Source organism: Syngnathoides biaculeatus, chromosome 1, assembly GCF_019802595.1.
Source record: "Syngnathoides biaculeatus isolate LvHL_M chromosome 1, ASM1980259v1, whole genome shotgun sequence".
NCBI lineage: Eukaryota > Metazoa > Chordata > Actinopteri > Syngnathiformes > Syngnathidae > Syngnathoides > Syngnathoides biaculeatus.
Window position 1 is genome coordinate 15,519,451 of NC_084640.1, and position 23,216 is coordinate 15,542,666.

The 23,216-nt window shown below is 45.2% G+C and overlaps 1 protein-coding gene across 5 annotated transcripts in view; it reads left to right on the forward strand.

The window, feature by feature from the left end:
• The window catches only part of elmo1 (engulfment and cell motility 1 (ced-12 homolog, C. elegans)), a 35,050-nt gene extending 12,901 nt beyond the window's left edge, over positions 1-22,149 (forward strand). The window contains exons 1-22 of one of the 5 annotated variants that reach the window (XM_061822122.1): positions 1,015-1,164; positions 6,647-6,847; positions 7,782-7,822; positions 8,282-8,354; positions 8,465-8,515; positions 8,851-9,020; positions 10,341-10,376; positions 12,310-12,409; positions 12,492-12,643; positions 12,997-13,075; positions 14,587-14,637; positions 14,720-14,842; positions 14,914-15,042; positions 15,427-15,531; positions 15,683-15,791; positions 17,087-17,223; positions 20,150-20,313; positions 20,752-20,864; positions 21,453-21,560; positions 21,640-21,722; positions 21,787-21,864; positions 21,942-22,149. In XM_061822122.1, the coding sequence (XP_061678106.1) occupies positions 6,770-6,847; positions 7,782-7,822; positions 8,282-8,354; positions 8,465-8,515; positions 8,851-9,020; positions 10,341-10,376; positions 12,310-12,409; positions 12,492-12,643; positions 12,997-13,075; positions 14,587-14,637; positions 14,720-14,842; positions 14,914-15,042; positions 15,427-15,531; positions 15,683-15,791; positions 17,087-17,223; positions 20,150-20,313; positions 20,752-20,864; positions 21,453-21,560; positions 21,640-21,722; positions 21,787-21,864; positions 21,942-22,142 (2,181 nt within the window). In that variant the 5' untranslated portion in view covers positions 1,015-1,164; positions 6,647-6,769 and the 3' untranslated portion in view covers positions 22,143-22,149. Of the gene's footprint in view, positions 1-1,014; positions 1,165-5,778; positions 5,790-6,643; positions 6,848-7,781; positions 7,823-8,281; positions 8,355-8,464; positions 8,516-8,850; positions 9,021-10,340; positions 10,377-11,151; positions 11,187-12,309; positions 12,410-12,491; positions 12,644-12,996; positions 13,076-14,586; positions 14,638-14,719; positions 14,843-14,913; positions 15,043-15,426; positions 15,532-15,682; positions 15,792-17,086; positions 17,224-20,149; positions 20,314-20,751; positions 20,865-21,452; positions 21,561-21,639; positions 21,723-21,786; positions 21,865-21,941 lie in introns of those variants that run through there. The other 4 variants (XM_061822140.1, XM_061822131.1, XM_061822148.1 and 1 more) reach the window with 4 other exon arrangements.
• The last annotated feature ends 1,067 nt before the right edge of the window (positions 22,150-23,216 follow it).

Below are 23,216 nucleotides of genomic sequence, written 5' to 3' on the forward strand. Positions count from 1 at the left end.
GATCTTCGTTTCATTCTTCTTGCTAATTATTTCGACGCTCGTTCGAATGATTTCCAGAATCATATTTCTAAAGCCACGAGAAATGAGTTAGCGAACATATTTGTGTTTGGCTGAACAAATTGACGAATAACATTAAAATTATAAAGTAAATCAGCTTCAGTTTGATTAAATTGCCAACAAAATCACCTTTTGTATTTTTTATCACAGTAAGTAAACAATAACATAGACAATAACAATATGCTATTAGGCTAACGACGTGTGGTTCGTGTCCGCTATGAAGCCGTAAAATGACGCAGTTTTTTTTTTTTGTGCATAATAATAATAACGTCTTGTACTAACGTGTTGTTCAGGTTGTGCAGTTTTATCAAGAAGTCACATTTTGCGGACTAAATAAATGTTTTGACCTCAGCCGGCGGTTTGAGAAGCCGAAGCGCAGAAGCGCGCGTCCTCGGAGGCTAACGTAGCCTCCGGGCTAGCAAGCGACGACGACGGCGCCGAAAGCCTTCCAGCGTCAACACCTAATTGTTACAACATTGTTTTCCTCTTTTTTTGTGTGTGTGTGTGTGTTTTTCCTGCCGCTGACCCTGATCCCGACTTACGTAAAAGCGGCAAGGCGATTATTTTTAAACGTGAGGTGGGGGGAAAAAGAAAACCCCACAAAAATGTTTATCGCGCTCACCTTTCGTAAGACGCATGAAGTGCTGAAGCGGGTTTAGCCTCCACGGTCACGGACCATTTTCATTCCTTCAAATTTTGTAGAAATGTGCACTAAAAATAGTGCAAGCAGTGTCGGGGGGGGGTTACGTGAGCGGCACAAATTGATTTATTTCTTTTAATATCGTCAATTGGAGTGTTTGTGCTGGACCGGTTGTGAGTTTGCCCCGCAACCGCCGATGTTGATGTTGTACTTTTTGCTGTGCTTTGGAGAATTGTTTGGTACGCGGTGACGTCACACTTCCTCGTAGAACTTCGCGCCGCGCCGCCGGCGCCGACTCGTTTCCTCTTTTCTTGACGAATCCAACTTCCCCCTCGCGCGCGGCCTCGGCGCAAACGGTCGCCGCCCGCGAGCGCGTCGGCGCCGACCCGCTAAGAAAAGTTCGCTCGTCGGCCCGACGTTCGGAATCCGTTGAGCGGGTCGGGACAGAACAGGAGGAGCGCTTGCGGGTGAGTCTGGTACCGACGACCGACTGCTTTTAAAAAAAAAAAAAAAAAGCTAAAAATTGTAGGAGAGTTGTTGTAGTTTCATGACAAAAATAAAGTCAATTTAAAAAAAAAAAATCATAATTTTTCCAGAAGAAAAAAAGGCACAAACATAGGTGAGAAAATAATTTTGAGGAGGAAAATGTCATACTTGGAGAAAAAATAAATCACGATTTTACATTAAGTCAGTTTATACTGAAAAATGTAAATTTTCTGAGAAAGGGTAGTTTCTATTTTTAGAAATATTTTATATTATATATGTGTATATATATATATATATATATTATTTTTTAAAAGTCCCAGTTTACAAGATGCTCATAATTTTATGAAATGAAAAAAAATACTCATCATTTTACAACAATTTTAAAACAAAGACAAGTAAAGCTGAATTTGTACAAGACTTATTTTTCAAGAAGGCTCATAATTTTCGTCACAAGAAAAAAAATATAAAAAAAAACTTGTTTTACAAGCACAATTCTGAAATAGGCTGCACGGTGGAGCCACCGGTTAGAGCGCTGGCATCACAGTTGTGGGGGACCAGGGTTCAAGTCCTGTATGGAGTTTGCATGCCCCCCGTGCCTCCGTGGCTTTTCTCCGGTTGGCCACGCCCCTTTCCTCCCACATCCCCAAATCGTGCAACATTCATTGGACACCCTAAATTGCCCCGTCGGGTGTGATCGTGAGTGTCGTCTGTCTCTATGTGGCCCGCGATTGGCTGGCGGCCAGTTCAGGGCGTGACCCCGCTTCCTGCCCAGAGTTAGCTGCGATGGGCTCCTGCTTTTTTTGCGACCCTTGTGAGGATGAGCGGCAAAGAAAATGGATGAATAGTTGAATTTTATGAAGTGTTAATTGAACATGTCGTGCATGTGTGCCCAGACGTCGGCCTTTCAGTTAGCGCAGCGGCAACGCGAGTCTGCTAGCGCATGACCTGCGCGGGTGCTAGCTTGACCCCCCCATTGCACCCCGAGTCGTGGACCGGCCCCTGGAAATGCGGCGTCAGCGCGGGACCTCGTCCAAACCGGAAAGTCTCTTTGCGGCTAACGTCGGGCCGCGCCGCGCAGCCTCGTTAAAATTCCGCCGGCTTGTTCCGACGATTGTTGCCGGCGGCCATCTGGAACGGTCGCCGGCTACCTTTAGTATCGTGTTTGCGGTTCGGAGGCTCTCGCAAGCTTCTCCAGAACGCTTTTTTTTTTTTTTTTCTCGGCTCTCTCTTGACAGGATATCCTGTTTGCAGCATTGTAAGCGAGGCCCTTGTGACACCTTTCCGCACTGGGCTTCAGAACGCGGCCGCCGCCTCTCTTTGCAAGATCTCCGTTGTACAAATTATGAAACTGCGTACTGTATAACATAGGATATATTTGCAGAACCTTTATAGTTCTGGCCACGTTGAACGAGACTTGAGAAATGCCATTGAGACATAGCTAACATTTCATTTTAAAGTACCTGCAGCTACAAAGCAAAGCGTGGAGAGTCTCTGTAGCCGCAAAGCGAGAGTGCAGTGCGCGATTGGGCCGACGGACATTGTTGCCGGCCTCTCAAAATGTGCTCGCTCGCTTCTTGTTTTTGTTGTGGTTGTTTTTTGTTTTTTTTTTTTTTTTTTTGTAACTGTGCGGTCGTCCGCCTCTTCCCTGACAATCGGGCCACGGTTTTGCGGTTCGATAAAGGGTCGTATCCGGGATGGCGGAAAGATTTTCCCGTACATTTGGAACATTTGGGCAAAAATGTGAGCGTTAGTCAAGCATTTAAATGGAGGTCATTAAAAAAAAAAAAGGAAGTCTTAAACCTACAAGAATAAAATGTTAAGTTGACAAGAAAAATGTCTTTTTTATGAGAAAATTTTACAAGAAAAAATAAAATTTAACAACAAAAGAATCTAGTTGCCAAAATTTTTACAAGCAAAAGTACAATTTTTATACCCCCCCAAAAATTGACTTTTTTAAAAAAAAAAAATCTAATTTAAGAATAAAAAAAATTCAATCAGAAAATGACTTTTGCGAGAAAAGTTGCACTTTTTGTGCGTTTGCATAGGAAGGAAATCGAAATTCCACAACAACGAGATCAGAATTTGAATTCCTGAAGTCACGTTCGAAAGAGGGGAAAAAAATGTTTTGAAGTGGAGGGAAAAAATGTTTGGAGGCAAAGAGTTTGCAACCGTTGTCGCGCAAGTCTGCTTGTGTGCTTTTTGTGTTTTCCCGTCTGGCATCTCGTCCTCCTTTTCCTCCTCCCCCTTTGGCGCTGTCCATTGTTCCTCTGCGTCTTTTGTCTTCCTTCCTTTTGTCCGTCGGCTTTTCCGGGTGTCGTTTTGCGCCCCTTTGAAGTTGCACGCCCGCCGCGAGCCACTCGAGGACGCGTGCGTGCGTCGGCGGAGGGCCGACTTTGGGGGCGGGGGGGGGGGGTCGGGTCACTTTTCAAAGGCGCCCGCCACGCTTTGTAGACATGAAGGGCTGCCCCCCCCCCCACCAACCCCCTTTTTTATATATCTTTTCTTTTTGTTTCTTAAATGCTGTCAGCAGACTAGCGGAAAGATTCGTGGAGTTTGTCGCGTGTGGGCTATTAAAAATAAAAATAAATGTCGCTTTTTTGGGGGGGGCTGGGGGGGTGGGCTTTTAAGTTGGTCCAGTTTGAAGAATGAACGTATGAATTTGCATTTTTTTTTTTTTTTTTTTTCAGGCACGAAAACAGAGCAGCAACTTGACTGGCGTCAACGCGTTCATGTGACTTGTTTTTAAAAAGATGGCTGACTTGGTCCAGGGCGGGGGGGGGGGGGGGGGCAGAGATTGTTTATTTTTAACCCAAGAGAAAATGATGACAAAACGTCCTTTTGCTACACAGTTATTGGAAAGAAAAGAGTTAGTTTTATTTATTATTTTTGTGAAATTGTTGCGATTTTAAAATAAGATGAGAAAAAAAAAATGTGAAGTTGTACTTGCATTTAAAAATGTTCTTAATTAAATTTAGTTTTACAGAATAGAATTTAGAGAATTTTTTTTTACAAACATTTATAAGCAAGTCATTTTTACATTAATCACAGTTATGTAAAAAAAAAATCCTATAATATTCAAAATATTATCATTATTATCAGTTTATTTTTAACCTGAGGAAAACCTTAATTTCCCCAAAAAAATTATCACAAAAACATCCTTTTGCTACACAGTTATTGGAAAGAAAAGAGTTAGTTTTATTTGTTATTATTTTTGTGAAATTGTTGCGATTTTAAAATACGACGAGGAAAAAAAATGTGAAGTTGTACTTGCATTTAAAAATGTTCTTAATTAAATTTAGTTTTACAGATAGAATTTAGAGAATTTTTTTTTACAAACATTTATAAGCAAGTCATTTTTACATTAATCACAGTTATGTAAAAAAAAAATCCTATAATATTCAAAATATTATCATTATTATCAGTTTATTTTTAACCTGAGGAAAACCTTAATTTCCCCAAAAAAATTATCACAAAAACATCCTTTTGCTACACAGTTATTGGAAAGAAAAGAGTTAGTTTTATTTGTTATTATTTTTGTGAAATTGTTGCGATTTTAAAATACGACGAGGAAAAAAAATGTGAAGTTGTACTTGCATTTAAAAATGTTCTTAATTAAATTTAGTTTTACAGAATAGAATTTAGAGAATTTTTTTTTACAAACATTTATAAGCAAGTCATTTTTACATTAATCACAGTTATGTAAAAAAAAAATCCTATAATATTCAAAATATTATCATTATATCAGTTTATTTTTAACCTGAGGAAAACCTTAATTTCCCCAAAAAAATTATCACAAAAACATCCTTTTGCTACACAGTTATTGGAAAGAAAAGAGTTAGTTTTATTTGTTATTATTTTTGTGAAATTGTTGCGATTTTAAAATACGACGAGGAAAAAAAATGTGAAGTTGTACTTGCATTTAAAAATGTTCTTAATTAAATTTAGTTTTACAGAATAGAATTTAGAGAATTTTTTTTTACAACATTTATAAGCAAGTCATTTTTACATTAATCACAGTTATGTAAAAAAAAAATCCTATAATATTCAAAATATTATCATTATTATCAGTTTATTTTTAACCTGAGGAAAACCTTAATTTCCACCCAAAAAATTATCACAAAAACATCCTTTTGCTACACAGTTATTGGAAAGAAAAAGGCAGAATTTTTTCTGTGAAATTTTTGCTCTGAAGTCGTATTATATTTAAAAATGTTGTTAAATTTATTTTGATAGAATAGAATTTCGAGAATATTTTGAGAAACATTTACGAAAAAGTCATCATTTTTATATAAATCACAGTTCTGTAAAAAAATAAAAATTCACCTAATGTTCAAAATTTCATTCATTCCAATGTGATGTGAAAGCTGTTCAATTTTTTTGTTGTTGTTGTCATTTTAGAAGAATTATTTTTTTTGCCAACCTGCGGCCGTGCCAGTGGTGTAATAATAATAATAATAATAATAATCCCGCTCGGTCTTTGAAACCGCCGTGGTGAACGCGCGGCCGCATTGTCGCAGTCCCACCTGGCCACCGCCAGCAATCAGGTGGGGGCCGACCACGTCGCCACCCGACACCGTCGCGCTTCCTTCTTGTGACCTCGCCGCGGTCGCGCTTTCGCTATCCGATAGCGGCCGTTAGCATCGGCGTAAATCCACCCGTGCGCCTTTCTTTTTTTTTTTTGTTCAATACACATTTTAATATTCATCACAATCGTTTCCTTTGTTTCTTCAGGTAAAGGGTGAGCGATCAAAGTGTGGGTTTCGAGTCAATCTACGCGCTTCAAATATGGTTCAGGACTTAAAACCAGGGGTCGGGTTCCGTTCCCGGGTTCGAGTTTGAAATCCGGGTTTCGGGTCGGGTTCGGGTCGCAAGGCAGAGCACAAAGACTCGGGGTCGGGCGTCGAGCGGTGAATGAGGAAGACGGAGCAGTGACTCACTTTACTTTTTTTTTGGGGGGGGGGGGGGCGCTCGACAAAGCGTCGTCGGAAAGAAAGACACATCGGCGCTATTGAGGCGGCCGTCGCCATGGCAGCGGCCGGCGGGCAAGAAAGCTCGTGCCGACTATTATGGGCTGACTCACGCTTAATGCCGCGCGGCTCCGGTCGGGAGATGGCGCGCGGATCCCGAGTCGGGTTTTGGCGGCGGGGTTCGGGTTTCGAGCCTTCGTTTGTTTGTTTGTTTGGTTTTTTTTTTTTTTCGGGGGGGGGGGGGGGGGTTGTATTCATTTCTGTGCATAAAATCAACTTTCGCCTGAATTTCGCAGTTGAATGTTTGCCGATTTGAATTTTAAAGTCGAGACATTTGCATTTTTTTTGGGGGGGGGGGGATTAGCATAAAATGCTGCCCAGTTGAGGTCAAGACGGCAGCTGCGGGCCACGTGTGTCTTCCCCCCCCCCCGAGGACGACCTTTTGTTTTCTCTCTGCTCATCTTTTGCATATTTTTCGCATTTTGTGTTGGAACAGAAATCTCGGCGGCAAATGCGTGAGGAGGAAGTGACTCGGGCGCGTTTCCTGTTTTTGCAGCCGCCGATGACGCCCCCCCAGCCGTGAAGGAGAGCACCCGAACCCCCCCCCGCCCCCGTCGCCATGCCGCCGCCCGCCGACACCGTCAAGGTGGCCATCGAGTGGCCGGGGGCCTTCCCCAAGCTCATGGAGATCGACCAGGTGCCGCGCCGTCGTTAGCCGCAACGGCAAAAAAAAAAAAATAAAAATCAAATAAAAAAAATCTAAATTTGCGTGAAAATATGCTTTAAAAAACATAAATCAAGTTTCTAAAATTTCCTCTCAAATGAAAGCGGATGTTTTTAAGTAAAAGGATGCAAAACAAAAATCATAATAAACGGAAAATGTAAAAGGTTTCCAAAAAATGTGCAAAAATTTGGAATTGAAATGCAATGTATATTTTTGTCATTTGTTTTAAAAGACTATTCCTGAGTATCCCTTTTAGTGTTTTGTAAGAAAAATGATAATCCTAAAAATTAGAATTAACTTTTTTCTTTGTCGCCGACTTTGATGCGGGCACCGTGGGATCGATTCCCGCTCGGCGACGGTGTCGTTATAATATAGTAAGTTAGCTCCCGTGACCCTCGTGAGGATGAGCGACTTGGAAAATGGAAAACACCCGTACAAAAAAATCAAATTGAGAAAGATTTGAAAGCATTCTTGCTGTCCGAATCTGATTGGAGGATGAATTTTATGTCGCCGTGTGCGCCCGGCGTGACTCACGCGTGCACCGCTGGTTGCAAAAGTTAGCCCGTCGCCAGGGCAACGGGCGCCGGCCGCGCCCCACCCCCACCTCCCACTCCCACCGACCGGGCGCCGGGATGCGCCCGCCCCGCAATCTTCATCCACGTCGCCGTCCTCCACCTCCACCTCGGTCGGCCCCCGATGGCGGCGGCGGCGGCGGCGTGAGTCACGCCGGGCGATTTGCGCGCGCGCCGTCACGTCAGCAGAACAAGCTCATTTCTCGGCTTTCCTCTCGGGGAAAGCGCCGGGACTGAGGCGCCCGTGTCTGCCGGGCGCCGCGACAAAAATGTGCGGCCGTGTACCATCCATTTATTTCTTTTTTTTTTTTCATGTTCAATTTTTGTTTTGGCAGAAAAAGCCTCTGTCGGCCATCATCAAAGAAGTTTGCGAGGGGTGAGTCGTCACGGTCGCCGACGCATTTCGACATACGGGGCAGAATGCGCTCCGCCCCGTGCATCTCTCTCTCTCTCTTCTCTCTCTCTATCTCTCTCTCTCTCTCTCTCTAGCTCTCATCTCTCTCGTCGATCTCTCTCTCTCTCTCTCTATCTCTCGACTCTGATCTTTTCGATCTCTCGATCTATCTCTCTTCTATGCGTCTCTCTCTCTCTCTCTCTCTCTCTCTCTCTCTCTCTTCTCTCTTTCTCTCTCTTTCTCTCTTTCTCTCTCTCTCTTTCTCTCCTTCTTTCTCTCTCTCTCTCGTCACGGTCGCCGAAAGTTTTGCCGACGCATTTTTCGACATACGGGGCAGAATGCGCTCCGCCCCGTGCATCTCGCTCTCTCGCTCTCTCTCGCTCTCTCGCTCTTCTCTCCCTCCCTCTCCGACTGAATTTTTCTTTTCTGCTTTTGTTGCAGTTGGTCTCTGGGGAACCATGAAAATTTTGCACTGCAGATCGCCGACGCCACCAATTTCTACATCACGGAAAAGGTATTTCGCGTTGGCGTCGAGTCCCGGAATGCGCATTTAATTTGTTGTTGTTGTTGTTGCTAAAAAGTTGCGTCTGTGTTTTTGTAATTGTTTGCGTTTTTGCGTCTCAGAATCGCAGCGACATCAAGAACGGCTCCATCCTGCGCTTGACCACCTCGCCTGTAAGTCAAGCTAAGCAGAGCTGCGCTGTTGTCGGATGTCTCAAATGAGGGTGAAGCGATTATGCGATGCTCGCGGCTGCAGAGCGGGAAAAGTGGGGGTGCGCAAACACCTGCGTGGCCCGTAGGATGAATCCATCAAGGGGAAAGTGTGGGTATTTTGAACCCTTTTGCGAGGAAAAAGTCTGGGTGTCGAACACTTTTACTGTGAAAATTGCGGCTGTTAGTTTTAGTTTGAAGTGCGGACGTGGGCCACTTTTGACGGCTGGAAATGTTGCCGCGTTTGAATCCTTTCCCCGGGAAAAGTGACCGCGCCTGTCGTTGTGCGCCGTGCCCAGTACCAGACGGCGCTGCAGCTGCACGAGCGCATCCAGTCGTCCAGCATGGACGCCAAGCTGGAGGCGCTGAAGGACCTGGCGAGCGCCTCGCGCGACGTCACCTTCGCGCTGGACTTCATCAACATGGACGGCATCTCGCTGCTCACGCAGATGGTCGAGAGCGGCACCGAGTAAGTACGCCGAGCCCGCAAACGTGCGGCGACGCCAACATTCGAGTTAGTTCAATTCAATTACACGGGAACATGAATTGTTCGGGCTCGGTCCAATCCAAACGTATCAAAAAAAAAAAAAATGCACACAAGTGCTCAGTAAGTTGCAGTTGTCGTTCTTCGTAGAGGATAAAGAATATATGCCTTGAAGTGCCGTTATATTACGTTTTACTGTAGCGTTTGTTCAAATTTCAAGGGTTATAGTACTGTGAATCCGATGCTGGTTTTGTTATCCCTTCTCTGGCATTTTGCATTGTTTTAGCGTACGTATGGCAAAATGAACGTGCTCACAATTCAATGCGACGGCTCACGTTTGGATAAAGTCAAAGTACAGCTGACCCCCCCCCCCCCTCATGTTCAAGGGGTTTATTTTGTTTTGGGAGGTGGGACGTTTTCATCCTGAAGGTGGCGCTGCTGCTTTTTGCTTTTGAGCCTTGGCCAGCGTCAATAATTCTCCTTTTTACGCTAATGACGTGTGTTGTGTTGTGCAGTGAATTCCAAAGCGTCATGGCGCCCTCTCCTGGCGACAGATGGCACCTGAATCTTTTTTTTTTTAATTATTATAATCACAAAAATATATATATATTTTTTAAAATCCTCTAAAACATTGTCATAATTATAAATATAAAGTTCTCTTTACTTTTGAATGTATTTAGTGTTTACCCATTTATTTTTTTTACCTATTTTTAACATTTAATTACATTTTAGCCCTTTGGTTTATTTTTTTCATCTTCTTGGTATTTTTACGATCTTTTTCAGTTTAATTTCTAATTTGGTATTCTTTGTCTTTGAATTTTTATCACCTTTGCTTTTTCAAGTATTCTTTATGCATAATTTATTTTTGAATTGACGTTTTACTTTGACACGTTATGAAATTCAATTGAAAATTTAAATTAATTTGTGAAACTTTAACTTTGAACCTGCATTGATTTTCGTTACATTTGTAGTTCTTTATTGACTTTCAATTGTGTTATATTTCCCTATTTTGACCATTTTAGTTATTTTTTATTTTCTAAATTAATTTTTCATTCTCTTTTGACTTTTTAAATGTACCTGTTTGTACCTCTTGATGTTTGTTTTTACGTATTTTCTTTTTTTTTATAGCGAGCCCCCTAAATCACTTGAATCTTTTTTTGTCACGTTCACGTCGCAATTGCGTAACCAGGATTTGGTTTTTTTTATTTTATTTTATTTTTTTTTAAATACCTGCCATTTATTTATTTTTATCTGCCACATTTGATTTTGTGGCATTTGACGTCCAAGTTTGTGACATGTTTGCAGGCGCTATCAGAAACTGCAGAAGATTATGAAGCCCTGGTAAGCGCCCCCCCCCCCCCCAAAAAAAAAAAAAAAAACCCCCGTCGGCGTCCGCTTCCGCTCGACGCGCTTTTGCCCGCCGCCCGCATGATTCAGGCCGGGAGCCCCCGATGCCTTCTGGGAGATGGCAAACATATTGAAGGCTTCCGTTTTGTCTTGCATGCTTTTTTTTGTTTTGTTTGTTTTTTAATATATATATATATATTTTTTTTTTTTTTTTAAACTCTTCATGTGAGGGATGACCAAGATTTATTTATTTTTTTTCCCCACTCAAATTCATATTCACATTTATTTCTAATTTGCTAACTTGTTGACTGTTTGAAATCTTGGTGGTCCCGCCCCTCTCTGGCTTTTTCTGGGCTCATTTTCCGAACCATTTTATGGAGTCATCTGTCTTTATTTTTTATCTTGTTTTCTGTTTTCATCATCTTTCTTTAATGTTTTCATCACAAAATGTAATTCAACCATTTCAAAGTATTTAATCAAATGTAGAAATAGACGACGGCGGAGGGGCGTAGTGATGACAAAAGTCTTAAAATATAGATTTTTAGTATCATTTTTTTCATTATTTTAATTGACTAAAAACTGCCTTTCGTCTCCTCAAATGCAGTAGCTAATATTTCATATTTTTTTAATATAAAAATCAGTTTAATAACAATAAATTAAAAAAATAACTTTTTAATTTCATGAGGAAAATGACACAACTTTTAAGAATATTTTTTTTCTGTTTGCAGTAGAAAATCATTGAAAAATCCTCAACTGGCGAAGGCAAAGCAGATGTTTTGATATCATCGCATATTTCATCACAAGGTGCAACTCAAATGTCACTTGCATGTTTAAAAGCATTTGGAAACAAAGAAAAACACATTACAGATAATTACAACGGAAAGAAATAAAATGTAATTTTTCATAAAGAAAAAAAAATTAAATTATTTCAATAATGTCTGTTTTATGAGATTTGAATTTTTATAGTAGTCAAACATTATTTTGATGAAGATAATACCATTGATGAGCCGGATTTCAATTTGCGTTCAAATCATTTTACGACACGTCATTTTTGTCTAAACCTCAACAATATTGCTAGCACAATTTTATTATGTACAAAACAGACAAACGAAGTGGAAAATGTAAATGGTGTATATTTTTTATGGCTTCATGATCGCTGTCACAATTGTGTGCAGATAATAATTTGAACGCCAGGGGTCGCTGTTGTAAAAAAAATTATCAGTGACTGCTGAGTTTGAGCTCAGAAAAGAAAATATGTTTTGAGTCGCACTGCGTCTGCATTTTTTTTAAATTTTGAGCATCAACTAATATTTGGCCAAAGGTGAGGCGGTGAGCAATTTTTTTCAAACTATTTTCTCAAAAATGTCTCAGTTCGGCGGCCATCGCGGTGCTCCCGACGCGTTTCGCTATCCACGGCGAGTTTTCTCCGGACAGCAACTGCCGGAGCAGGCGCTGGCCCAAAGGCAGCGGAAGCCTCGAACTCGGTGGCGCGGCAAAACGGATCTCGTAACCAAGCGCCGTCGTAACGGAGCTTCGGAACGCTCGGATGTCAGGGAGCGTCGGTTTGATCCTCCGAAGAAGCCGTCGGGGCCTCGTGAGCGGAACAAATTGTTGGGAAAAAACCGGCACGGTGACATAGCCGGCCGGACAAGCGTCGTTAACGGTTGCAGCGATGAGGGTCCGTCTTTGGGGTGAAAGCTGGTCGGAACGAGATCTACGTGGGATTTTTGTTTGTCATAAAAAAAATCATCATCGTAAGGTTTCAGTTTTGTCGGTTTCTCGCTTTTGCGTGACGTCGCAGCGGCCAACTTTAACCCGCCTGGCTCCCGCTTTTCTCCGACGAGCCGCTTCCTGGTCCGCCGCCGCCGCCGGCCCTCTGGCTCCTCCCCTTCGTCCTTTTGCAAATGTGTTCTTCTTCTTCTTGCAGTTTCGGCGACCTGCTGTCGTACACGCTGACGGCCTTCGTGGAGCTGATGGACCACGGCATCGTCTCCTGGGACACGTTTTCCCTGGCCTTCATCAAGAAGGTCTGGCCGGAGACGGGGGTGGGGTTGGGGTGGGGGGCGGCGGCGGCGGCGCCTGACGCCGCACTGCTTCTGGGCCTCGCAGATCGCCGGCTACGTCAACAAGGCGGCCACCGACGCCGCCGTGCTGCAGCGGTCGCTGGCCATCCTGGAGTCCATGGTGCTCAACAGTCAGGACCTCTACCACAAGGTGGCGCAGGAGATCACCATCGGGCAGCTCATCCCGCACCTGCAGGGGTGAGCGAGCGAACAAATTAGCATTTTTGGAAACGGCAACGTTACCTCATCAAAAATGTCATTTTCAAAAGAATAAAATCCCCGCCTAACAAATCTTAATGTTACTGCCGCCGTGCATTATGGAAAGTCAATATTGTTCAAATGTATTTCTACACTGGGGAGGGCTTCATCCATGTGAATTGTGCAATCCCAGTTGGACAGGACCAAAGATCAAATCGTTCTCATGTAAAATCTGAGCAGAATTGGCTTGTAATGGCAAACGCACGTCGCAAGGTGGCGCCAAAGCACGGAAAGCGGACGCTCGGAAAAAATAAGATCATAAAAAGAAATTGGGCAAATTGTCTGCTTTCCAGGACGGATCAGGACATCCAGACGTACACCATCGCCGTCATCAACGCGCTCTTCCTGAAAGCTCCCGAGGAGAGGAGACAAGTAAGGACACTTTAGCCCCCCCCCCCCCCCCCCAATCCCCAATAGGCCCGGTACCGGCCAGCTGTGCTCCTGAATCATGAATGAAGCCCCTCCCCCGCCCGCTCCCGTCCACGCTCGCCCGAATGCCGCATTGGAATGATGTCACACCCCCCCCCCCCTCCACCAAAAAAAAAAAAACACACTTTTTTTCTCTATCATATTTCTCAGTTTCACTCACATTGTGATGTTTGTTGTCTTTTTTTTTTTTTTCTGATTTTGTTTCCTCACAATGCTCAACAACAACAACAACGCGCTAAGTTTGACGAGCGCGTTGTGGACGTCCTAAATTGTCCTCTGACAGTAAGTCGCACCCCCCACCGCATCTTAAGCAACGACAAGCGCTGGCGTACGACGCCCGAATTGCAGCAGCAACCTTCAGTTTGCCTCTTTGGTTTTTCATTGATTATTAAAAAAAAAAAATAAAAATGCTGTTATAAAGCCACGCTGTAAATGAGCTAAAAGATTGGATTTTACCGGAGGAAAATTCATATTTTTAGGGCTCCCCACAGGGGAAATGTAGTATTGAAAGTGATTTTTTTTTTTTTTTTTACAAGAAAAACTTATTTCAGAAATATGATGGAGTTTTATGGGAATAGTCAGCATTTTTGCAATATATATATATATATATATATATATTGTTTGTTTGTTTTTTTGGAATTGTAAAGACAAAAAAGATTGAATATCTTAATTTAACAAAAAATGGAAGTCGTTCGAGTTTCCAAAAATCACGATGGAGGGAAAGATTTTGAATCTTAATTTAGCAAAAAATGAAAGTCGTTCGAGTTTCCAAAAATCATAATAGAGGGAAAGATTTTTGAAACCAGATAAAAAAAAAATCCAAAAATGAGCGCCGACAGAAACTTCTCAAATCTTTCAAACGAGGCCTTTATTCTGTTTTTCCTCATAAACGATAATATTACCTTTATCAAATGTAGGAAATATTTTCTTGCTGCTCTCTCTCTTCTTTTCAGTTTGCCTCTTTGGTTTTCCATTTATTTGCTTATTTAAAAAAGAAAAAAAAATTGGCTAAAAGATTGAATTTTACCAGAGGAAAGTTCATATTTTAACTCTCCAGGGGAAATTTTTTACAAGCAAAACTTATTTCAAAAAATATGATGAGATGAGTTTTATTGGAATAGTCAGCATTTTTGCAAAAAAATATACTATATTTTTTGAGTTGTAAAGACAAAAAAAGATTGAAGCTCTTAAATTAAGAAAAAATGAAACATTTTTGAATCCAGATAAAAGGAAAAAAAATGAGCACCGACAGAAACTTTATTCTGTTCCTAAACGATAACATCACCTTTATCAAATGTAGGAAATTCTTCTTTTCTTTCCGCTACTTCTTTTATTTTCTGTGTGGTTCCGATCCGACAACGCAAACCTTTTCTCTTTGATCCCATTCATTGCCATTACAGACATTTTCCATACACATATCACATTGTTTTTTTTTTTGTTTGTTTTTTCCCCAGGAGATGGCCCACATTTTGGCGCAGAAGCAACTCCGCTCCATCATCCTCAGCGTGAGCGTCCGCCGAGCGCCCGGCAAAACCCGTTTCGGGGAGCTGACGTCTTTTTTTTTTTTTTTTTTTTTTTTGTTTCCAGAACGTGATCCGGAGCCCGACGGCCATCAACGACGAGATGGCGCACCAGCTGTACGTCCTGCAGGTTCTGACCTTCAACCTGCTGGAGGACCGCATGATGACCAAGATGGACCCGCAGGACCAGGTGAAGCGCGGAGGCGACTTTTGCGGACTTTTTTCCGTGCGGTTTTGGGGACTTTGGTTGACTTTTCCCAGGCTCAGCGCGACATCATCTTCGAGCTGCGGCGGATCGCCTTCGACGTGGACTGCGAGCCCAACGGCGCCGGCACCGTGGACAAGCGCAAATCCATGTACACGCGAGACTACAAGAAGCTGGGATTCATCGTAAGTCATTTTTGATGATGATTATTATTATTATTATTATCAGTGATTATTGGACGTGAGTTGCGAGCGGCACACGGAACCAAATTCGATTGCGTCTGCCTCCTTGGGCTGATCGACACTTTTTGTTTGAAAAGATAAACGAGGCAAAATGCCATAGACGGGCGGACGAAACTAGCATTGACGTATTAGAAATTACAATGGAGGAGCAACACGTGCGGACCCGCAGGCATCTGTTCTTGATCCTCTGTAAAAAAAATCCATTTCACTGCTCTTCTTAGTCGTTCGATTCTTTACATGATATTTCTGTATAATTTTATGACCTACAAAAGCAGTGTCGAGTGCTACTTTTCATCTTTTTTTTTTTTTTTTGCTGCCGCCACCCAGAACCACGTGAACCCGGCCGTGGACTTCACGCAGATTCCTCCCGGCATGCTGGCGCTGGACAACATGCTGTACTTGGCCCGCCACCACCAGGACGCCTACATCCGGGTCGGCGCCTTCGCCGGCGTACAATTTTTGAATATGAGGGCATAAAGTGCTGGGGGTCTTTTTTTTAAAATCGTGAATGAAGACAAATATGTCATGTTTTGAAAAAAATATTTTAATTATTCACCCCCCCCCCCCCCTTTTTGGGTCGCAGATTGTTCTGGAGAACAGCAGCCGCGAAGACAAGCACGAGTGCCCGTTCGGCCGCAGCAGCATCGAGCTGACCAAGATGCTCTGCGAGATCCTCAAAGTGGGCGAGTTGCGTAAGTCGCACACCCTGTGGTGATCAACTGGTAAAGGGTTGGTTGGCCTCACAGCTCTGAGGACCCGGGTTCGATCCCGGCCCCGCCTGTGTGGCGTTTGCATGTTCTCCCCGTGCCTGTGTCGCTTTTCTCCGGGTGGGCACTGCGCTTTCCTTCCACCTCCCAAAAACATTCAACACTCTAAACTGACCCAAGGTGTGATTGGTTGTTTGTCTCCACGTGGCCTGCGACCAGTTCAGGGTGCTTGTCGACAGCTGGGACCTGCTCCAGCACTCCTGCGACCCTTGTGAGGATAAGCGGCTAAGAAAATGGATTGATTTGTTTTCGGTTAATTGTGTTCTTTTTCTGCAAACGGAAAATATGTCCTTATGAATTGTGCATCGGTTCTGCTTGATTTTTTTTTTTTTTTTTTTATTCTCCTCCATCTGCTCCATTGTTTCCTTTTCGAGGGGCGTGTCAGCCCCCCCCCATTTGCGGCTTTACCGCCCGCACGCTGCGCCGTTTTGCTACGGCCCGGCCGTCGCTCGCCGGACTTGCGCGCTGGCACTGACCCCCCCCCCGAGGACGACGACGCCATCTTCCACTGCGCGTCCGTCATGTGGCTTTGCTGCAAGGTGACTCTGCTTCACGTAGTCGCGCGCAGATGTCAGGGGTGGCGCCCCCCACCGCGGGCCTCGTTTGCACGCTGTCCGGCCCGCTAACGAGCTGACGTCACGCGCTTACGGGCGCACACGCACGAGCCGAGGCCCAAAATAGACTTCGGGTCGGATGACGGCGAGGCCCGCCGACCTCGGCACGCTCGCAACCGGCCGCCGCCGTTCCAATTTTTACAGCTGACGCGTCATCTTTTGACTAAAACGCCAGATTTGCGCCTCCCCCCGAGCCCCTCTTTGGCCATCACTTGGCCAATTTTTTGGCTTTGGAAAGGGAGCAAAAAATGTCAGCAAATGATGATTTCATTTTTTTTCAGCTCTGCTAGTTATTTGACGTTTATAGTCAAACGTCGTAGCCGGCCCACCGAATCGCATCTGCGTGATGTTCGAAGCCTTTCGATACAACAACATTCCCAGGCGTATATTCTTTATCTTCCGCAAAGAATCGCTCCGATCACTGCGACCATCTTCGTTGTTTTACTGCCCCCCTGTGGCCACGCCATGCAGGCAAGCGCAGTTCGTTGAAGTGAAGCGAAAAAGTTGACATTTTTTCCATGACGTCATTTTCTCCTTCAAAAACACTCACGAGATTGTGTGGCGAGGTTTCCGTGACGACGGCGGCGTGCGATTGTGATCCCGCAGCCAGCGAAAACTGCCACAACTTCCACCCGATGTTCTTCACGCACGACCGCTCCTTCGAGGAGTTCTTCTGCATCTGCATCCAGCTGCTCAACAAGACCTGGAAGGAGATGAGGGCCACCGGCGAGGACTTCAACAAGGTGATTGCCGCGCATCCGGTTTTCTGTGTTGGCTCACGTCGCCGGACCGCCAGGCAACAGTTTTCCGTTACCGTGGCGACCCCCCACCCCCCACCCCTCGCCGATGACAGTTTGTGTTGTCACCATGTTTGCGCGAGCGCCTTCATTCCCCCCCCCTCCCCCCCCCTTCCATCTTCTCTGTGATGCGGTGACTCCCCACGCACGCACGCACGCGTCACGTGACCCTCGGGCCGCATCGCCATTGGCGCGTGCGACGGTGGCGTGCGGCCAATCGGGGCTCTCCGGTCCGCCGATCAACACGAGAGCGAGCGAGCGAGCGAGAGGGGAAGGGAAAGAGGAGCCAGGCCAGGCAGGTGCGGCGTCGGGAATTTTCCTCCTGACGGGGAATACGCAATCCGTCCGGAGACAAAACCGTCCGTCGGCCATCTGCAACCCGCCCGCGTGCCCCTCCCCCCTCTTCGTCTTCATCTGCGCAGGATTCGCTCGCTCGCCGCCATGGAGCTGACATGTAAGTAGAAACGGGGGGTGCGCTTGTTTTACCTTCCTCGGAGGGCGAGGAAGATGGAGGCCGGCGGACCCGAAGCAAATTTCGCACCCCTCGGCGGCTTTTGCGCGTCGTCCGTTACGAATGGAACAAAGCCACGCACGCGGCTCCGCGTTTCGGCCGACCGAGCGCGGGGGGGGGGGGGGTCGCTCAACGCGGGATTAGCGCCGGCCCACTCGGTACTTTCCGTTTCTGAGCGCTCAACGCGGTTTCAGTTTTATGATTGAGTATTCCCAAACGGTCCCAGATTAGGACAATCCCGGATTAGCGACAATTTTAGAAAACCATTTGTGACGATTGTTCCAAATGACAGGATTAGCACAATCCCGCCGCGTCGATGCAATAATTTCAATTTCGTTGCTTTGTTAATTCTCGGTTGAATTTCGAACGGTTTTAGGAACGCGATCCCGATTTATGTTGTCCATTTATTAAAAGTGGGATCGTCCCTCAAAACGATCCGTTCCCCGTCGCGATTTCGGAACGCTGTCCCGATTGCCAAAATCCGGGATTAGCCCAATCCGAGAACAGCAACTCAAAACTTTCTCCTGTCCCTTGCGTGCTTTTGTTCTCAAAATATGGATTTCAAAGTACGACCCCAAAAGGATTACAACAATTCTGGAATAGGAACTCACTCGGTTTTGGATCCAGTTATTAGTGTGCAAAACAGTTTTCTCGTGATTTATAATTACTATCCTGATTTATTTATCTATTTTATTGTATAATAATCCTAAAAATGAGCGAGCCCTTTGCTATTTTGATTTCTGAATATTGCTGGATTGGTAATTAGCCAAAACTCGCCTGATTTTGTTCTGATACGACTTTCCGATTTCATAATTCTATTTTGAGCTGTGGCTAATCCCAAATTTGAGATGAGCACAATCGGCGCCTCACTTTTCCAAACGTCCCAAATTTTCCTACGAAAAGGACAGCGTTGGTCCAATCCGCTGATTGGAACGGCAAGAAAACGGTTTGGATTTCATCATTTTAGAAATGATCGGCGGGATTGCAGATGATCAGAATCTGCTTCCTACGGGCAGGGTTGGACCCATCCCAGAATCCTGACTCGGCACTTCCCCGCTCGCTTTCGTCAGCAACTAAACGTTCGCACCCAACACAAAAACAAAAATCCTATATATGAATTTCTCACGTATTTAAAAAACGGGTTGGGTCAGCGTGATCTCGGAATCTCGATTTGAGACCGTTTCCTTCCCCCTGCTCCGTTCGCCGGTGCTCAAAACTTTCCGTCAGAACCCCCCCATTCTTTCGAAAGCCCCTCCTCCCGCGTGGGACTTATCGATCTCCCTGCCAAACTCGGCGGCTCGCCATCGATCCCGAGCACGTTGGGCCCCGCGAGCGTCGTGGCTGGACTCCCGCCGCCGTTGCACTTTTTCCTCGGCGTGACGTCTTCCAAGTGGTTTGGGTCGGCGGCGCCGGCCCGCCTCCCCCACCTGCTCCCGCTTTTGTTGCGTTCAGACGGGCTATTTTTATCATCCCGCTTCGCCTCCTCCCACTCTCTTGGCGAGCTTCTCACCAGCTACTCAGGTTTTGTTTTTTTGGTCTTAAGAGGGCTGCTGTGCCCCTTTGGGTTATTAATTTATAGTTTTTATTTATTTTTTTAAAGCCCTTGCGGCAAGTGGCGCACGCTAATATTCAAACACGCTAGACTGACCCGAGATCGTCGTTCGTTAGCGTGTGCATTGGAGTGTTAATGTGTGTGTGTGTGTGCGTGTGTGCGCGCGCGCGCTTGCGTGCACACAGCTCAGTTTTATTATTTTCATTTTTCATTCATCAAATATAAAAATGTAAACATGCGGTGTGTGCACGCACGCATGAATATCCATGTATATTTACTTACACATGGTTATTCGTGTATACAGTAAGTTTCTTTTGGCTTGTTACGTGTCATCGCATATGAAACGTATTAAATGAAATTATTATTATTATTATACGTAACATTTGTTTGGCACAGTTTTTACGCCGGATGCCCTTCCTGACGCAACCCCTCAGACCCTAATGAGATGCAAACTCACAACCCCTGGTTTAGCAAACCAACGCTCTAACCACTGCGCTATGGGGCCTCCCGTATGTATATGCATATATGTATAATAATAATAATAATAACCCCCCCCCCAAAAAAAAAACAAAAAACCTGAGCGTTTTGACATCTCCATTTAAAAAGTTGAATTCCTCCTCCCCTGCTGCTAGCTGGCGATTAAAGAGGGATTATCCACGCTAGCCCCGCCCCCCCGTGTCATCTCGGCGCTTTCTCCCGCTTAGCCTCGATTAGCGCCGCCGCTTTCGTCGATTTACGAGGATCGCCTGCCGCCGTTCGGCTTCCCGTCGCTAACCCCCGCCGCCCTCCCGCTTTGCCCCGCGCCGCAGGTCATGCAGGTGGTGCGCGAGCAGATCACGCGAGCGCTGACGCTGAAGCCTAACTCGCTGGACCAGTTCAAGAGCCGCCTGCAGAACCTGAGCTACACGGAGATCCTCAAGATACGCCAGTCGGAGAGGATGAATCAGGAGGACTTCCAGTCCCGCCCCATCCTGTGAGTCGGCCAATCGCACAACGCTTGTGTTTAAAGAGAGGCTTTGACTTTCAAAGTCGGGGGGAAAAAGCACGTACAGTTAAGTTGCGGCCTACGAACTGCAACTTTTTTCACACATTTTCAACCCTACCGTTTATGCGGCGCTACCGTTAGCGCGGCACTCGCGTTAGTGCGGCACTAGTGTTAGCGCACCTGGTTATAAGCCTCTATACATAGAAAGAGTTTAACGCTAGCCCCGCGCTAACACTAAACTCTTTCTCTGTACCGAGGCTTATAACCGGGTGCCATCTCTAGGCCGGGAGTTGCGGTACTTTTAGTTTCTCTAATGTGTTGGAACCCCGTTTACACATCGCAGCCCAACCCGTCAGCCTTTTGGGAAACGGGATGACGTCTCCGTCCGCGCCGCGCTAACGTATTTCGCGTGTGCCGTCGGCGCAGGGAGCTGAGGGAGAAGATCCAGCCGGAGATTATGGAGCTGATCAAGCAGCAGAGGCTCAACCGACTGTGTGAAGGGACTTGCTTCAGGAAGATCAGCAGTCGCAGGAGACAAGGTGACACGCTAGCAGTAGCTACTACAAGCTAGCAAAAGTTCTTATAAGTAACTTCCAGAGACCGGAGGAAGACGCTACAAAAAAGATATTAGGACACTGCCGGCAGCTCATAGTGATCACCAGAAAGGAGAAAATGTGAAACTTACAGACCGTACCCGCCGTCTACGAGAAGCTACTGTCTGACCCGACAACTGGCACCATCTGCCAGCAGCTAGAAGAAACGACTTGCAGCTAGTTAGTGGCTACAGGAGCTACAAATCGATCATACTGGTATCTTACGTTAGCTAGCGCCACCTACCGGTAGCCTTTGGGATCCAATCATTTGTCTTTGGCTCACTGAAACTGATTTCACAGTATGATTTTTTTTTAATCATACGGTCACGCCAAGACGTAGCTGTAGCACTGGTGCATTTTGAGCTATCATACGCGCTTGTGTACACACACACACACAAACACACGCTTGCTAGCTAGCGGCCTCCACACCGCCCACGCGGCCGTCTGCTGCGCGTGGACCGGAGCCACCCAAAGTGTCTTTTCCAGGGTTGTTTACCCGAGCGCGGGCGACTCACTGGTTTGTTTCCCTCCCAGACAAGTTCTGGTACTGCCGCCTGTCCCCCAACCACAAGGTCCTGCACTACGGGGACCTGGAGGAGAGTCCCCAGGGGGAGGTTCCCCACGACTCTCTACAGGACAAACGTGAGCGTGGCCCTTTTTCCTCACATCTCGGGGAGACAATTTGTCGACCTTTAACGGCGGCTGGTGTGTTTCTCCGCAGTACCTGTGGCGGACATCAAGGCGGTCATCACGGGGAAGGACTGTCCTCACATGAAGGAGAAGGGCGCCCTCAAGCAGAACAAGGTGCGCTAACGCTAATGAAAGGTGCTAATACGCGCGACCTGCATGAACTTCGGTTTTCCCGCAGGAAGTCTTGGAGCTCGCCTTCTCAATCCTGTACGAGTCAGACGAGTACTTAAACTTTATCGCCCCGGACAAGCATGAGGTGAGATGACGGAAGCGTTAGCGGAGTTCGTCGCGGCAGCTAACGTCGCTTTCTTCCCGGTCTCCCGTGTTCTCCAGTACTGCGTGTGGACCGACGGTCTGAACGCACTCCTGGGCAAAGAGATGACGAGCGACTACACCAAATCCGACATGGACACGCTGCTCTCCATGGAGATGAAGCTGCGCCTGCTGGACCTGGAGAACATCCAGATCCCCGAAGCGCCGCCCCCCATCCCCAAGGAGCCCAGCAACTACGACTTTGTTTACGATTGTAACTAGCCTCGCTTCGCTTCGCTTCGTCCTGCTGTACTCACTGGACCGTTTTCCTTCTTTCCTTTCCTCAAAACTGGACCATTTCAAGAACTGTGATTGAGATTTTTTTTTTTTTTTTGGAACGGCGACTCGAAGAACCCAAGAAGTGTTCCCTTAAAATTGAGAATTTTTTTTTTTGTCCTCAGGGCTTCTGCGCAGGCGGGCGTCGGCCATGTGAGTTCTCATTCTATTTCCTGTCCCTCGACACGAATTCGACATTCGTGGCAGCTAAATCTTTTTCCCCACGACGCAAGAAGTACATTTATAAAAAAAAAAAAAAAATTATATATGTATAAAAAAAAAAAATCACTTCTTGTCCGCTCAAGACTGTTACAAGTTTGTTTTTTTTTTTTTTGTCACAAATTTCCTGAACGACTGCTGTACAGCACATTCCTGAGCAATATTCACTTCATTACTTCGGTGTTTATTTCTTTGTGACGTTGGTGCATAAGTTTTTTTTTTTGGGTGGGAAAAGGGAAGCTTTTGTTTTGACAAAAATTTGAAAGTTAATGTATTTTTTTTTTATTTAAAAACGGATCATTGTTAGCAACTCACTCTTGTTATAACACAGTAGTTACAACCCAACACGGACACACACGCCCCCCCCTCCCCTATTTAAACCCACCACAAGATTTTTAAAAGCCCCACAAAAACTGCTGTTTACATTAAAGGTTGAAAGATGTAATGTGTATTTTTTTGTTCTTATGACAAATTTACAAAATTAGTTGACATAAACAGTAGAAATGGTAAAATAGGCATTTTAATCTTGCTGAATTATATTACATAAACATTACAAATGAGCCCTATCAGCTCAGTGTCATAATTTTAAGACCTCACGACTGTAAGTGCTCAAAGTAATTTTGCAATTATGTAACAAATTATGGTTTTGGCTTCAGGGGGGGTCTTTTTTTGTGTTGATTTTGGATGGAAAAAATACAAAATGGTCTTCATTTCAGAATATTTTTTTTTACAGTTATGAAATATAAGACCCTTTGAAAGTGAATTTTGGGGTGGAGAAAATTTTCTAATTCATGTAATTTT